This window comes from Schistocerca serialis, chromosome 1, assembly GCF_023864345.2.
Source record: "Schistocerca serialis cubense isolate TAMUIC-IGC-003099 chromosome 1, iqSchSeri2.2, whole genome shotgun sequence".
NCBI lineage: Eukaryota > Metazoa > Arthropoda > Insecta > Orthoptera > Acrididae > Schistocerca > Schistocerca serialis.
The window spans coordinates 1,197,399,919-1,197,418,355 of record NC_064638.1 but is presented as its reverse complement, the minus strand read 5'-3'; the positions used below and the strand labels follow the sequence as shown (position 1 = coordinate 1,197,418,355).

Here is an 18,437-nt window from a genome sequence, read left to right as displayed (position 1 = left end):
TCCAGCTGCCAGGAAGAGAACAGGGTCCAGCCAACTGTAAGTGGTGGCTCATGTTGGTACTAATGACATGTGTCACTGTGGATTGTAAGAGACTTCCTCTGGTTTCCGGCAGCTATCTGGAGTGGTCCAAACAGCCAGTCTTGTTTTCAAGATGAATGTGCAGGTCACTGTCTGTAACAATGTTCACAGGACTGATTGTGGACTTTTGGTACAAAGTCAAATGGAGGACACAGACAGTTGTGCAATTGTGTAGCCTGGAGATTCCTTGACTTGTGCCATAGGATTGCAAGATATTGGGATCTGCAAAAAATAAAAACAGTAGTCTATTCTCGAAGGGTGCAGGTAAAACACAGGACTAGGGTGGAACTCAGAAACATAGGGATTATAGTTGTAAATTATCATAGCTGTGTTGAGAAAGAACCAAAGGTAATACAGGGTGTCCCACTTGAGTCTTCACGAACATACATTTGCTTAAATTACCTTTAAAGGCTTTGCATAAAAAATCAGGAATGAAATGAAGTGAGATGAATGTGTCATACCTTGTTCATAGGGAAATAAAGGTTAATAACAAAAGGTACTGGAAGTGACCACCCTCGACTTGTAAACACAGGTGCTGCAGATTCTCGAATGCTGCTGCCAGAACCTCTGGTGTCACTGCCTGGATTTCAAGGATGATATTCTCTAGTAAATCTTCAAAGTTCTGGTTTGTTCCTGTAGACCTTGCCTTTTAGGCCACCACAGAGGAAAATGTCAGTTGGTGATAAATCAGGTAACCTTGGGGGCTACAGTCCTTTAGAAATCAATCTGCCAGGGAAAAATGATTCGACCTCAGCAATGGTCACTTGAGACGCAAGGCATGTGGGGCCATCCAAGTTGGTACCAGCTTGAGGGTAAGTTCTCCATCGCCCAACTGGTTCACAAATGAACAATGAAATATTTCAGTGTAAACTGTGCTTGTCACAGTAGACTCAAAAAAATGGTCCAATGATGCAACTCTGTGGTATTGCACAGAGCATGCAAATCTTTTGTCAATGCAGGGGTTGCTCAACCAGTGTATGTGGAGTTTCATTACACCACAAACGTGTATTCTGAAAGTTTACATAGCCAGAGAGGTGGAACTATGCCTCGTCACTGGACCATGTGTACTGCAATATTCTTGGCTTCTGAGCAATAAATTTCTGAAACCAACAGCAGAATGTAATGCAGTTGTCTTTGTCATTGGCATTCAGTTCCTGAACAACTGCAAACCTGTATGGGTATATGCCAGCTTTCTTCACAGCTCTGTGACGTGCTCCATGACATTCCACGTTCCTGAGATAAACGTCGAACTTTGCATGAGAGATGAACGATCATTGTTTCACTTGTGTGACTTTTTTCACAGTTACCGCGGCTGACTCTTTCTGTGAAGATTCAGCACAGTTGCACTGCTCTCCATCTTGTTCATTAACTTTTGTATGCAGCATTTAGATGGTATGTGCTGTCATCAAACATTTGCTGACATGTCTTAATGGAACCAGGAATCCAAGATTGTTTCACAAGAAGCATGCTCTCTTTCACAGAGTAGTGATACATTGTCACTAAACACTGAGCTCCAGCCACAGCAATGCACAGAAAAACTCTGTTGCGTCAAACAATGTTGCAGAGTGCAGTCTTGACACATAAAATGTCACAAATTACACGGTACAATTTCAGTGGAATTGCTACACATTTGTGGGGCCTCTTTAGAGTGGGACACCTTGTAGAAAGTACTGTAGTTGAAATAGTTACATATACTGAAAGCTGGCTAAATCAGGAAAGAAGTTGTCAAAATTTTTAAAAAGCAGTTGAAAGCTTTATAGAAAGGAAAAATTAAATTCAATTGGTGGTGGTGTGTTTGTTGCTGTTGAAAGTATCCTGTGGTGAAATTGAAGTAGATAGCTGCTGCAAATTGTATGGGTACAAGCTACAATCAGTAACAAAAATAAGTTAATAATTGGTGCCTTTAACCAACCCCTGACTCAGATGATATAGTTGCTGAAAAATGCAAGGAGAAATTGAGTCTCATTTCTAATAGGTACCCTACTGTCATGATATAGTTGGTGGTAACTTCAATCTAACCTTGACAGTTGGCAAAAATTCATATATTTAAAGTCAGTTGTAGGCATAAAACATCATCCAAAATTTCGAATGCATTCTCCGTAAATTATTGTGAGCAGTGAGTCAGTTGTAGGCATAAAACATCATCCAAAATTTTGAATGCATTCTCCGTAAATTATTGTGAGCAGTTAGTTCAGGAGCCCACTCAAAGCCCAAATGGTTAGGATAACTTACTTGACCATAAGATTATTGTAATGAAATTGAATCCTGTAACATCCAAACCCATCAAACAAAAATGCAAAGTAGATCTATTTAAAGAGGCAGCTAAATAGTTCACCTGACACCTTCCTAAGAGGCAGTCTCCATTCCTTCCAAACTAACAATGTATATGTAGATCGATGACAGAACCGTTAAAGTGGAGTTGCAAAACATGGTCTCCCAGAAGACATTCACTAAAGAAGGTCCAGTAAATATTTCAAAATTCTAATTGTGGACTGCTGCCAACATGACTAAATTAGAAGTAGGTGACCTCATTGTAGTGAAGGAACTTAAAATCAATAAAGGCAAGTCTTCTGGTGGGGATTGTGCACCAGTTAAGTTCCTTTCAGAGTATGCTTATCAAATAGCTCCACGTTTAGCAGTCATATACAACTACTCGCTCGATGAAAAATCCATATCTAAGGGCTGGAAAGTTGCACAGGTTACATCAGTACATAAGAAAGGATGTAGAAGTAATCTATTGAACTATAGACCCACATCTCAGACATCAGTTTGCAGTAGGATTTTGGAATATACCGGTATACTGTGTATGAACATCATGAAGTACCTCAAAGAAAACAATCTAATTGAACACACAGTAGTCAGCATGGATTCACAAAATACCATTCTTGTGAAACACAACTGGGTCTTTGTTCAAATGAAGTAATGAATGCTATTGAGGCAGGGAACCTCCCATGTTGACTCCGAATTTCCAGAAAGCTTTTGACACCATTCGTCACATGTGGCTTCTAATCAAATTGTGTGCATATGGAGTATTGTTGCAGTTGAGTGAGTGGATTGCCAATTTCCTGTCACAAGTCTGTTTGTTGTAACTGACAGAAAGTCAGTGAGTGGAACAGAAATGATATTTAGTGTTCTCAAAGGAGGTCATATAGGCCCTCTGCTGTTTCTTATCTACATAAACAATTTTAAGAGACAATCAGTGCAGCCTTTTTAGATTGAGATCCTTTGCAGATACCATTATTTATCATCTAATAAAGTCATCTCTCGATCATAACCAATTGCAAAATGAATTAGAACAAGATAGCTGTATGGTGTGATAAGTGTGAGGTCCTCTACATGAGTTCTACAAAGAAGCGGTTAAATTTTGGTTACACAATAAGTCATACAAATTTATGGGTGGTTGGTTCAATTAAATACCTAGGGATTACAATTACAAACAACTTAAAGTGGAACCATCTCAAAGAAATTGTTGTGGAGAAGGTTAAACTACGACCGTATTTCATTGACAGAATACCTAGAAGATGCAGGAAGTCTACTAAAGAGCCTGCCTAGACTCTGTCTGTCCTCTTCTGGAGTAGTGCTGTGGAGTATTAGATCCTTACCGGATAGGATTGACAGAGGACATCAAAAGAGTTCAATGAAGGGAAGCTTATGGTGCATTATTGTGAAATAGGGAGGAGAGTGTCATGGATATTATACAGGAGTTGGGGGGCAGTCAATAAAACAAAGGCTTTTTCATTGCGGTGAGATCTTTTCACGAAATTTCAATCACCTCTTTTCCACTCCAAATGGGAAAATGTTTTGTTGACTCCCTCCTATATAGCAAGAAATGATCATAGTAATAAAATAGGAGAAACCAGAGCTCTCACAAAAGGATTTAGGTATTCATCTCTCTCAAATGATATGAGAGTGGAACAGTAGAGAAATAGTCTGAAGGTGGTTCGATGAACCCTTGTCAAGCACTTGAATGAGAGTAGCAGAGTAGTCATGTAGTAGTATTGCCTGGGCAAATCAGAAACTGTTGGTTTGCATACCCCATTGTTCAGACCTTGTCTATGTTTGCTTTAGTTGGCCTATCTGCTTCCGGTTTTCCTTTTTGATGATGACTGTGCTTTTGAGACTTTGTGATTGGAACAAAGCTTTAACAAAAATGCGCTCTAAGGCACAAAAAGGACGCACCATGAATGAATTATCTAAATGGGATGGAAATCGATAAATGTGATGTACATGTACAAACAGACAATTGATTACAATTTAAGAAAAACTGGATGATTTATTCAATAGAAAGAGCTTCAAAAAGTTGAGCAAGTCAATAAGCTGTTGGTCCACCTCTGGCCCTTATGCAAGCAGTTACTTGGCTTGAACTGATTGATAGAGTTGTTGGATGTCATGAGGGATATCATGCCAAATTCTTTCCAGTTGGTGTGTTAGATTGTTAAAATCCCAATCTGATTGGTGTCCCTGCCCATAATGCATGAAGCATTCTTAGTTGGGGATAGGTCTGGTGAACTTACTGGCCAAGGTAGGATTAGGCAAGCACAAAAAGAAGCAGTAAAAACACTCACCACGTGCAAATGGGAATTATCTTGCTGAAAAGTAAGCACAGGATGGCTTGCTGTGAAGGGCAACAAAACAGGGGATAGAATATCATCAATATGCTTCTGTTCTGTAAGTATGTCACAGATGACAACCAAAGGGGTCCTGCTGTAAAAGGAAATGTCACCCCAGACCATCACTCTTGTTTGTCGGTCCATATAGCAGATGACACTCACTGACTCATCACAGAAGACAATTCTACAACAGTCAATGACATTCCAGGCTTGAAGACATGTCGGGAGAACAGCAGTGGGATACCAACCTGATTGTTCCCTGCCATACGGCCCGATAGCCGGGAGTGATGATCTGGGGTGCCATTTCATTTCATTTCATAGGAGGACTCTTTTGGTTGTCATTTGTGTCACACTTACAGCACAGTAGTATGTCAAAAATATTCTATGCCCTGTTTTGTTGCCCTTCATGACAGGCCATCTTGGGCTTACATTTCATTAAGATAATGTCCACCCTTATACAGCAAGAGTTTCTACTGCTTGCCTTCATGCATACCGAACCCTACCTTGACCATTTGGATCATTGGATCTCTCCTTGATTGAGAATGGTCAGAGAATTATGGGCAGGGTCCTCCAACCAGCTCAGTTTTTTGATGATCTAATGCACCAATTGGACAGAATTTGGCATGGTATTCATCAGGACAGCCAACAACTCTCATCAGTCAAGGCCAAGCTAAATAACTGCTTGCACCTGTGGCTTATTAACTTGCTCAATTTCTAAGGCTCTTTCTCTTGAAGAAATAATCCATTTTTTCTGAAATTGTAATCATTTGTTTGCCTGTAGATGTAAATCACCTGTACTGATTTCTATCCCAAATGGATAATTCCTTCATGGTGCATCAATGTTTGTGTCTTAGTGTATTCTGTGGTGCCTCTGTTTATTATGCTACACATATTTGATATGATGACATATTAAACAACATATGTATGACTCTCAACATGCCTTTTCTATTCCCATTGGTAACAGAAGTGCTCTCTGACACAGCACTCCACCTCTAGTTCAGTTGGCTGTGTGTGTATAATTTGTATTTGATTGCCCTTGCAAGTGTTGAACTTTTGTAATTTCAAATTTAGTGGTTTTCATAGTGATCTTAGATTGGTTCTCCCACTCCTCACCCCCCCCCCCCCCCAATCCTCCCCTAACCCACTGGCAACTACCTGAATGTTTCTTGGAGGTTAATACCAGTAGTTCTGAGAGAATTTTGACAGCACAGATGACAAACATGGAAAGTTATGCAAATGATTTAGCAAATAGGGCATGTGATGTACCTGAAGATGACACTTAACTGCACAAAGCCTACTAAACATAGTTTGATATGGAAATCTCCTAGAAGTGGAATTTGATCACATGATGATCAGATAATCAGTTAAGTGAAACATTTTAAATTCTTAGGGCTGAAGAAATAAGGAAAGCACTCTTATTGTAGAAAATCTTCTTTAAAAATATATTTTACATTGGCTGTGCACTAAGAAGATTTATATGAGGATCTTGGGCCAAAACAGTTTCTACTGTTACTGCAAGAATAATCCGTACAATCTCTGACACTGTAATATGGAAGCTTGTTTACTCTGCATACTTTCTTTCTTTTGTGCCCTACGGTATACTTCGACAAAACTGTGTAATCACAAAAAAAAAAAAAAAAACCCCCTTCTGTTAAATATCAGCATACAGTCGCTATTACTCAGACCCCTCAGTCCACCCAGTTAGTTTGCTAAGTGCTTTAGATAACTTTGAGTCCTAGTTCCATCAGAATAGACTAAAACTTTGTCACAAAAACAGATGAATCATTTTAAAACTAAATCATCAGAAATGGTAGACATAAAGCAACTTGGTAACGTTAGGAGGCTAATGAATAAAATTGATGTTTTCAGGCTTAAATCTGGACATAAATTTAATTTGGCATGCTCATACTGAATAAATAATCAGTAGCCTATGCGTTATCAAGTTCCACTCATACAGATACCAAGAAGATAGTTTATCACATAGTTACTTTGAGCAAGTGGTTTAATTTTTCTGAGAAAGTTCCACTAACATCAAGAAATTTGCAGTATTGTCTAAAATGTGTTGAAGGAATCAATAGTGTATAAATATTTCATTAACTTTAATGTTAAAGAAATTTGTAACAAACACTTTTGTAACTCCGACGAATGAGGAACCCTCTTCCTCAATCAGACACAAGGAGTTGCAGACATTCCTTGAGATTATTAACTAACAATCTCGTATATCTTTTTCTCATAATTGTCATATTTTGTTACTGGTTGCTGTTAATCTTTTTCATATGAAGTGGACACCGTGCTTTCATTGAATCCCTTTCTCTGTTATGATTTTGTGTTTAGTTTTACAACTCATTTGTTGGTTGATGATTTTAATACAGTAAATTACTGACACTGCAATTTTGTTACTAGAACCTGACCTTCATTCAATTATGTAATTGGTGAGCTAAATAATCATGTGCATTCCATTGTCATTAATACAATTTTTGCAACAACTGATAAATTTGAACAGTATTTTGAAGAAATTGTAACTAAATTTCTTGAAGAGTAACCAATAGTATTAAAGAGTATTACTTAACAAATCTTTTTTAGCTAACATCAGAATTAATTATATCTTGAGTTTTTATTACACAAAATAGCAAAATGAACTACCCTATTTATTGCAAAAAGTCATAGTAAGTCATCTTACTCACAAAAAATTATATCTACATTACTAAAGTAAATAAACTACAGTAAAAATTTTTGAAAAAAATCTGAAACTAAAAACAAAGTTCAAGAATATCTTTCATATGAATTTGAAAACATGCACGAGAGAGACAGAGACAGAGACAGAGACAGAGACAGAGACAGAGAGAGAGAGAGAGAGAGAGAGAGAGAGAGAGAGAGAGAGAGTGAGTTAGGTAGAGGGAGCTGTGGGAGATAATCAATACTCAGCAGCTTGCTGTGCTTGGTGCACAAAGGATGGCAGCCATTTTCTGTGCTTTCTCCTGTGATTCAAACTACATATACTTTCTGAGTGTGTGTTTTTGAATAATTATTCTTCATTATAAATGTGAGGAGTAAAATGTATTTCAGTCTAATAAAATCACAGGAATCTCATCCTTGGTACACTTCAAGATAACATACCTCGTCCTGCATCACTTAACATAACTCTTGAGTGAAAGTGGACTATATATTCAATTTGTGAAATCTGAAATAGTACTGTTTGTCTCATTGTATTTGTCAGCAAAATGGCTTCTAAAATACTTGTGAAGATACCAACTGTGCCATTCTCTCAGGTAACTGATCGATATTTTTATGTTTGTTTTTTATTTTATAATTATATATTTGCTTGGTGGAAAATATATTCAGTATTAATCACACATTTTGAGTTTTGTATATAAACTTATGAAAAGATTGAGACATTCTTAGAATTTTAATGCAGTGTAAACACACATTCCTTTACTGACAATATAAAACGATTTTTTTCAAGTCATTAACGTTTGTAGTAATGAGTAAAGAGGTACTAGTTTTTAAATCAAACATTACTAGGCTATTTGATAAGAACTGTCAATCAGTTAATGTACTTTTTGAGAATAAAATAAGTATATCCTAATGTGTGAAAAATGTGCATAAGTAAGACAAATGATCCTAACTGCATTTTCATTTTAAGTCAAAATTTCTTTGCCTCTTAGCTGTTAGAATTCTCCCAATTAGTAAGCCATTTGATTTATAAGTTTGATGACTAAAAGGTTCACGGTACTTGAAATGGTCTGGGTTTTGTAGTAGTTGCTTGATTATGTACATAAGTGAGAGGTTAATTTACAGTAGACATTTGTAATAAACCTATTCCAGTCTAAATCACCTAACAACATGGTGGATGCTGGTTGCTCTAGCTGTCATCCTACAATTATGTTCATGTACTCCTCTCTTCCTCTGCTGAATGCCATATGTATAGGCTTTATCAGAGCAAGGATTTATTTTCTGGGAGTCATTACTAAAAGCAAAATATTGTGTCAGAAAACATTATCAGCTATAATTAAAGGGTGCTTGAACCAAACTGGGTGGTGATTGCCATTGTGTGTAGTATAATTTTATTATAAAAATAAGTCTATAAATTCATTTCCTATTTTTCAATCAACATTTTTAATTTTGTCATTGTATTTAACCAGATGAACAAGAAAACGGCAGAACCAACCTCTGCAGGGAGAGGAGAAGGTTTACCTGTAACACCAACCAGTGACCCTCTATTGCGCATCACATATTTGGAACAGAACATTCGTTTTCTGCAAGAACAGCACCAAGCCATGTTGGCAAGCCTGCACCATGAAATAGAACAGCTGAAACAAAGAAACAGAGGCAAGTCATTAACATTGCTTGATTTCATGTTGTAATATTTTCATGCTGTTAACTTGACTTTCTACACAATTTTTAATGAACCTACAGTGGGTTCACCTACTGTGACAGTATAGTTTTTATTATTATTATTTCATGGACAAACTTGTTGTTACCTTTTTATCCATTAAGTGTATACCTTTCAGTCTTGAAGATCTAAAGTTTCTTCATATATTAAATTTGTGAAATGAAAATCTATATTTATTAGTATCTGTTATAATAATGTTGTTATCTAAATATTTGATATATCAGTGTTTGGCACTGCTAATGTTGGATATACTATGAACTTGTATGTATGTTATGTCTCCATGTACACGAAGACACTGAACAAATTACTTAATATTTCTGGTGAGGTCACCATGATTTCTGCTGGCTTACCAGTGGGGTTGCAGCTGTGAAAGTTAGGTGAAATAAAATATATACAAGCACTCAATGTATGGGTAGCATCAAATGGTAATGAAAATTACAAAATTTCAGTCAACACCATGAATAATAACCTAGTTCAGGTATTGTGAACTTTTGATGAATATAAGGCATTAAGGAACAGTTGACCATTTCCCCCAAACTCAAAATGCACAGCACATAAGTTACTGAAACAAAATTTAAAGACTGGTGATAGATGTAATAAATATAGATATTTAAATTTTAGTTTCATACAGATTTTGTTGTTGATGGCTGTACAGTATATCCTAACAACAAGTGGAATGGTTTTTCTAAAGCAGTAGTAATAATATCACAGGAAATATGGACTGTTCTTTGTCGCTGCGCGGGATTAGCTGAGCGGTCTAAGGCGGTCCTGACGGAGGTTTGAGTCCTCCCTTGTGTGTGTGTGTGTGTGTGTGTGTGTGTGTGTGTGTGTGTATGTGTGTGTGTGTGTGTGTGTGCTTAGGATAATTTAGGTTAAGTAGTGTGTAAGCTTAGGGACTGATGACCTTAGCAGTTAAATCCCATAAGACTTCACACACATTTGAACAATTTTTTTGTTCTTTGTCGGCCATATTTCAGAAACTGCAAATTCTTGACATGTACATCTACAACTATATTCCATAAGCCACCTTACGAGGTGTGGTGGAGTGGTGCATTCTGTAAATTTGGTATTACATAATTAAGGTTTTCCATATTTCATGTATTACTTTGGATTTGTAACTCAGATTTAATTGCTTTGAGAAATTGATATATTATCTGAATTTTGTAGAATTTCTTTTAGTATCAGTTTATTAGTTTCTTGGTAGTATCAGTTTATTAGTTCCTTGGAAAAGGCTATAATGACATAAGATACACTCCTTAAGAGGAAAAAGCAATATGCACTTACAATAGTTTACTGAAAATTACGCTGATTCAGTGGTAAATAAATATAACTGCTTTCATAAAACAGACCAATCAATGTGTTATAAAATTTGATGGAGACTTGTTCTGTCTTGATTCCTGCATAAAGGTCAGCTGCTGTTGCAGTTTGGTTTGCAGTTGTAACAAACTTGAACAGCACAATAGAAAAACACTTAAATCTTTCTGTATGTGCTCTGATTTCTCTTATCGTACAATGATGATCATTTTTGGTGACAGTAAAATATTTTAACATTCAGAGGAGGATGTTGGTGATTGAAATTTAGTGAAATATACTTTTGTTTTAATGATTGCCATCTCCACTAGCTTGTATCTATGACACTCTTTTCCCCAATTTCACAATAAGGCAAAACTAGCTGCCCGTCTTTGAACTTTGTCAATGTCCTCTGTCAATCCTATCTGATAAGGCTCCCATACAGCACAGCAATATTCTACTCCAGCAGTGGATGAACCACTGTAGTGTAGGCAGTCTCTTTGGTAAACCTGTTGCATCCTCTACGTGTTCTGCCAATAAAACATAGTCTTAGGTTTGCCTTCCCCACAATGTTATCTATGTGATCGTTCCAATTTAAGTTGTTCGTAATTGTAATTCTGAGGTACTTTGTTGAATTCACAGCCTTTATATGTGTGTGATTTATTGTGTAACCGAAATTCGACAGATTTATTTTTTTACTGATGTGGATGACCTCACACTTGTCCTTATTGAGATAGAATTGCCACATTTCACACCATTGGATAGGCAGAACAAGAAGACTGCCACAAAATGAGCTCTGGGCCAAGAAGGCCTTTGTTGAAAAAACCCAAACACACACACACACACACACACACACACACACACACACACACAAAACCACATCCATTTGAGTTAAGTTTGTTTGTGTGTGTGTGTGTGTGTGTGTGTGTGTGTGTGTGTGTGTGTGTGTGTGTGTGTGTGTGTGTGTGTGTGTTTTCAACAAAGGCCTTGTTGGCAGAATGCTCACTTTGTGACAGTCTTTTTGTTGTGTCTATCTCCGACTCAGCATCTCTGCTATATGGTGAGTAGCAAATAGCCTTTTCATAATATTGTTACATTCCATCCTGGATTTTCTATTGTTAGATATCATGTATTTGTCATTTTACAATTGTTTTTGATCTTCTGATGACTTTACTAGATGGTAAGCGACATCAAAAACCACAAACAGGCTAAGATTGTCTCATAAATTGTTTATGTAGATTAGCAACAGCAGGGAACCTGTTACATTTTCTTGGGGAACCCAGGATATCACTTCCATTTTACTCGATTTTCCGTTGATTAGTTCCTCCTTTCTGAGAGGAAGTCACTAATGCAGCCACACAACAGAAGCGATACTCAAAGAGACATGGAATTTTATTAGATGTCTCTTGTGAGGAAACCTAGAAATAGTGAATTAATTTGCAATCCCTTGTCAATAGCAATCATTACTAGCTGTGTTTCGCAAAAACTAAATTTTCTTAATTGGTTATTCAGTTGCTCCACATTCTCCATCAGGATTTCAAATGCTTCTCGTCATGTCCTGAAATGAGGAAAGTTCTAAATCTACATCTACACCTACATCTAGCATCTGCAAACCACCATGAAGTGCATGGCAGAGGGTACATACCACTGCACCAGTTATTATGGTTTCTGCCCATTCCATTCACATGTGGAGCAAAGGAAGAATAATCATTTGACTGCCTCTGAGTCTGCAATAATTACTCTAATCTTACCCTATTATCCCTATGTGAGCAATATGTAGGGCATTGAATGATATTCCTATCATTTAAAACTTCGGTAATTGACTTTGTTCACATAGTTTACATCTATTATCAAGGATCTTCCAGTTCAGTATCTCCATGACTCTCTCCCACGGATCAATCAATCATGTAACCATTTGTGTTGCCCTTCTCTGTATATGTTCAATATCCCCTATTAATCATATTTGGTGCGGGTCGCACAAGTGATTTGTAAGCAATCTCATTTGTAGACTGATTGCACTTCCCCAGTATTCTACCAATAAACCGAAGTCTACCACTTACTTTAATCATGACTGAGTGTATATGATCATTTCATTTCATATTCCTGCAAAGGGTTTCAAATAGGTATTTGTATGAGTTGGCCGATTCCAACAGTGACTCATTGATATTATAGTCTCTCTCTCCTTTTTTTTTTTTTGTGAAGTGCAGAAAGTTACGTTTCTGAACATTTAAAGCAAGTTGCCAGTTTTTGCACCACTTTGAAATCTTATCAAGATATGACTGATTATTTGTACAGTTTCATTCAGATTGTATTTCTTTGTAGATCCCTGCATCATCTGCAAAATGTCTGAAGTTATTAATATTTTCTCCAAGGGCATTAATATACAATGTGAACAATGAGGGACTCAATACACCTTCCTGGGGCACACTTGAAGTCACTTCTACATGTGATGATGACACTCTGTCAAAGATAACATATTGCATCCTTCCTATCAAAAAGTCCTGAGTACAGTCACAAATATCACTTTGCACAATAAGCATAGGTTGGTACAGAGTCAAATGCCTTTTGAAAATCAAGAAATATTACGTCTACCTGGCTGCCTTGATACAAAGCTTTCAGAATATCATGCGAGTAAAGTGCGAGTTGAGTTTCACATGATTGATGTTTTCAGAATCCATTCTGGTTGGCATTGAAGAGATCATTCTGTTCAAGACACCTCATTATATTTGGGCTCAGAATATGTTCTAAGATTCTACAACAAATCATTGTCAAGGATATTGGATGGTAGTTATATGGGCCACTTCTACTACCGTTATTGTAAAAGAGTGTGACATGTGCTTTTTTCCAAGAAATGGACGCATTTTTTTGTTTGAGGTATCTGATAGATTGTAGTTAAAGGAAAGGCTAACTCCACTGCAAATTCAGTATAGAATCTGACAGAGATTCCATCATGTCCTGGAGGGTTGCTTTTTTCAACACCACTGACACTAATATTGATTTCACTCATCTTTTCGGTGAAAAGAGGATTACATTGGGGCAATTCTCCTGGATTTTCCTTTGTAAAGGAACATTACCTCTGCACGCTTGTTCTTCCATTCCCTCTGATGATCTCTGGGTGGCAGTCTGTCAACAGGTGGTTACTTTGGCATAACCACTGGTCCTCTCTTGATGGGAGCAAGCTTCAGGCAATTAAGCCTCTCCCAGTGGCTTGGAATGCAGTTTTTTTTTTTTTTTTTTAACTACTAATATTCTCATTAATGTTTGACGTCTGTTACTGGCCATTTTAGCAAACAACGTGCAGTTTCTCAGCTGCATTTTACTTTTTATCCATCATATCAATATGGCAAAGGAAATTTAATCTTTAATTCAGGACCTCCATTCTCTCTATGGCGTATTTTATGAACCTTTCTCAAAGTCCCTGCTTTTAACTGTCTTTCCTTCCATCCATTGGGCTTAATGTGTAGTCGTTGTTAACTCCTTTTTCATCTTCATGTTCTACGTTCTGACATGGGCACATATGACCCTACTTGTTTTTGTGTCCTAAAACAAAACACTCTGCAGCCATTCACCCTGATGGACCATCATTTGCAAGTAGTCAAAGCTAAAAAGATCAGAATTTTGCATAAGGTTCAGTAGCCTTACAAATGTAATAATGTGTACACTGATTGTATGGTGTAATGTACCAATTAGTGCTTCCACGTGTAGAATGTTTTGGGTTCCAACCTTGTCAGGCAATTTAAATTTTTTTATTTTTAAACCATTAATGAAATTACTTGGATCATTAGTTTTATTCAGTTAAGTGGTTTAAATGTAATTTATATTTATGTTCCTTTATCGCATCATCATTTGCCCTCAGTTTTCCTGTCATTCTTCTTCCACTCAGAATTTTTGTGAATGTGAATTTAATTGTATTCGTCTATTATAATATTTAAAAATGCCAATCTATTGGTTAAAAAACCATAAACAAAATAATCTGTTTATATTGATTGTGGAATGGTGTCAAAAGTATATTTTTTTGTTAAAAGACGTGCATTTTTTGGATGGTAATCATCATACAAACATTTAAAAATATCCTTAATTCCTCCTGCACTACAGATAAAATAATGCAGATGAAGATTAAAGTGAAAGAATAAATCAAATCTAAAATAATGCATAAAACTAATTAAAATCACATGAACAGAGATTCCAAGCAGTAAAAGAATGATACAAAGAAAAATGAGGGCAAATAAAGAAGTAGACATGATTATTAAACTGATGTGACGAAGGAATAGAAATATAAAATGATTTTTGGAGACAGCATTTAGCAAAATTTCTGGAGGATGTTTTATATCTACCATAGGCTTTGAATGTGTGTTTTTGCCAACATATTGAGGGTAGCTTGAAGTCACCACCAACTATAATTGTATGAGTGGGGAACCTATTTGTGAACTGTTCAGCAACTGAATCATCCTTTTTTTGGGGGGGGGGGGGGGGGGGGTAAAAGGAAGCAATTTTTAATTTATTCTGGTTGTCAAGTGCAACCTCTACACACACTGAGAGTAACTATCTACTTCAGGAGAAACTTTCAAATGATAGAGCACAGCAATCAGTCATCCTTTTCTTTCAGGTTTTATTAGGCAAATGTAGATTTCGACTAATGTCTAGTCATTATCAGTGCACTATTTCATGGTGTCAATGCATGTTCTATTGCTTCAGTTCCCTGTTGTTCGGGCTTCTGCCACAGTTCTAATCAGAGGCTCATACAGTTCTGCGACTGTGTAGGTTGCAGAATGCTCGATTGTGACAAGGGGTGATGGTGTTCTGGGTTCTCATTAAGAGGTCAAGTATTCACTACATAGGCAGCGTTGACGAACAACAGGGGACTCACGTACTAGGACATGCATTGATACTATGAAATAGTGCATTGATAATGGCGAGGCACTAGCCGAAATCTAGATTTGTCTAATCAAACCTGAAAGAAAAGGATGGCTGGCTGCTGTGCTCTATCATTTAAATCATATAACCGTTGAGTGCATGCACATTCCTAATGGAAGGTAATTGGACAAGATAAACTTCTTCTAACAGCAACAAAAATACCACCAACAACTGTATTTAATCTATCTTTTCTTAACACTGTTAGGTCCTTTGGACAAATTTTGACTGAAGCTATTCCCGACTTTAGCTTTCTTTCAGTACCTATAATGATATAAGCTTCAGTGCTTAGCACTGGAACTCTGGTTCTTTCCCAACACAGCTATGACAATTTACAGCTCCAGTATTGGTTGTTCCCCACAGCCCCTGCTACCCATGTAGTGGATACCTGACCTATTAATTAGAACTCAAACCACGACCACCCCATGGCACAAGTTGAGTTTTCTGCAATCTACACAGTCGCAGAACCGTCTAAGCCTCTGATTCAGATCCAGCGCTCAGTTAAGTACCATAACTCCACGGTCGGTCTTGTCGACAGTGATGTAGATGGTGAGCTGTGTGTTCATCCCACAAGCAAGTCTGGCAGTCTTTACCACGTAATTCATTGCTTCAGTCTACATATATAGATGATAGTTATATGAGACTTGAAAAGGTCTCTCTAAAAATAATTTCATTTGATTAGAGCACCTATGCCTGGGTTTCAGACAAGTTCCCCCAATTTGTTTGATCCTGAGGTGCTATTCTAGTACATTTGGAGAGCCCTGCAATGCTGTTAGAGTTTAGGAAAAATACCAAAGGGCTGAAGTGTCAAGGGGAATTTGGATTGAGCAGGGACACTAGGGTAGTTCGTGCAGTTCTGCAAAGCTACTGTGCCAGGGTGGTGTAGTGGTTAGCACATCTGCCAGTAAGAGACCCAGGTTCTAATCCCAGCCTTGGTACAAATTTTCATTCATAAATCGTAGATGATTGAGACATGAAAAGGTCTCTGGAAATATAACAGTGGAAAATTCAGGATGTTACAGTACTATAGAAACGATAGTTGCTACTCACCATATAGTGGAGAAGCTGAGTCGCAGATAGGCACAACATAAAGACTATCACAAAATAAGCTTTGTCAAAAATAGGCTCTCTCTCTCTCTCTCTCTCTCTCTCTCTCTCTCGCTCTCTCGCTGTCTGTCTCTCTCTCTCTCTCTCTCTCGCTGTCTGTGTCTCTCTCTCTTGCTGTCTCTCTCTCTCTCTCTCTCTCTCTCTCTCGCTGTCTCTCTCTCTCTCTCTCTCTCGCTGTCTCTCTCTCTCTCTCTCTCTCTCTCTCTCTCTCTCTCGCTGTCTCTCTCTCTCTCTCTCCTCTCTCTCTCTCTCTCTCTCTCTCGCTGTGTCTCTCTCTCTCGCTGTCTCTCTCTCGCTGTCTCTCTCTCTCTCTCTCTCGCTCTCTCTCTCTCTCTCTCTCTCTCGCTGTCTCTCTCTCTCTCTCTCTCTCTCTCTCTCTCTCTCTCTCTCTCTCTCTCTCTCGCTGTCTGTGTCTCTCTCTCTCGCTGTCTGTGTCTCTCTCTCTCGCTGTCTGTGTCTCTCTCTCTCGCTGTCTGTGTCTCTCTCTCTCGCTGTCTGTGTCTCTCTGTGAGTGTGTGTGTGTGTGTGTGTGTGTGTGTGTGTGCGTGTGTGCGTGTGTGCGTGTGTGCGTGTGTGTGTGTGTGAGAGAGAGAGAGAGAGAGAGAGAGAGAGAGAGAGAGATGAAAGCTTATTGTGTGACAGTCTTTTTGTTGTGCCTACCTGAGACCTAGCTTCTCCGCTATATGGTGAGTAACAACTATCTCTGGAAATGTAGTATCATTTGATTTACCACTTCAGCTAGATGCCAGAAACCAGAGATAACCTTTTCTGATCCAATGCGACACACATCGTTAGTACCGAGATAGGTGAGCTATCACCTAATTGGTTGCACCCTATGCTCTTCATGGCATCTGGAATGACGCCTCCCAGCACGCTCACAGAATACACACTGGATTCCTTCCCTTCCTTGGCACCCATATTCCTGGGGTTGGAAGTGCAGCATTGTCTACTGTAAATGATGTAGCCGACAGGTGCACATTTGCATTTCGTAGTTGTTTACTTTCCCTTTTCACAACCCCCATACACACATTTATATATGGCCAGTGCACTGTTGTTTCAACTTTCCATAAGCCTCATTATTAGTTTGTAGGCAAACCTCCACATACTGCTGTAATAGTTTACTATTGAACATCTACAAGCAGTAAAAACCTAACCACGAAGTTCACAGTTCTTGAAGAATAGAAAGGTACATATGGAGCAGACACTGTCATTGTTTTAACACATGGCATAATTGTGGAACACTTATTTCACAGTTAAGTTGAAGCATTGTTGTTGTAACCAACACAGGTTTCTCGTCTGAAACTCGGTCGTGGACTCACTGTGTCGGGATCAAAAATCGGGGCCCTTATATATCCTCACAATAATAGGTGCTGAAACTACACATTGTTGGAAGTTTAATTTACAGATATTACAATTAAAACTTACTTCATTCAATTAACTGACTACAATGAAAAATTGGTTCTTTTTAACAGTTTCTTCTACTACAAGAGTTAGGCCGAATCATTCGTTTAAATCATGAAATTAACAAATATAAGTACACAAACAATACTTTGGACAGACCTGTTAATTACTTTGGAATTAAGGGCTGGCTTTGCTAACATGTTTTTGAATAGAACCAAATAGATACTTTAAGATTACTAAATGATTAATGGAAAATCTCATATAAGATGTGAAACAAATACTAACAAAGAGATAGAGGGGCTGGCCAGTACTTACCTCAGCTCAGTACAGCCGATAGATACACATAAAACAGAACTGAAAATTTATATTCCTAGCTTTCGGAACTTTGTTCCTTCATCAGGGAGGAGAGAGGGGAAAAAAAGGGAAGAAGGGAAAGTGGATTCAGTTACTCACAACCCAGGTTATGAAGCAACAGGGAAAGGTAAACAGGGAGGGTGGCAAGGATGGAGGCATGGTTGTCAGAGGGAAGCCAAAGATATTCTACTGTAAGTACTGTGCCAGCTTCAACCAAAGAGGATGCATACAGAAGTAAAGAGGTATATAGTATAAAGATAAACACAACTACGTAGGATGAAAAGATGCGTGAA

The 18,437-nt window shown here is 37.8% G+C and overlaps 1 protein-coding gene across 2 annotated transcripts in view; it reads left to right on the top strand.

Annotated features, from left to right (window-relative positions):
• The window catches only part of LOC126418905 (uncharacterized), an 82,956-nt gene that overhangs the window by 32,248 nt on the left and 32,271 nt on the right, over positions 1–18,437 (top strand). Inside the window, exons 1-2 of one of the 2 annotated variants that reach the window (XM_050085935.1) lie at positions 7,639–7,957; positions 8,831–9,017. In XM_050085935.1, coding sequence (XP_049941892.1) covers positions 7,910–7,957; positions 8,831–9,017 — 235 coding nt within the window. In that variant the 5' untranslated portion in view covers positions 7,639–7,909. Of the gene's footprint in view, positions 1–7,638; positions 7,958–8,830; positions 9,018–18,437 lie in introns of those variants that run through there. The other variant, XM_050085927.1, reaches the window with a different exon arrangement.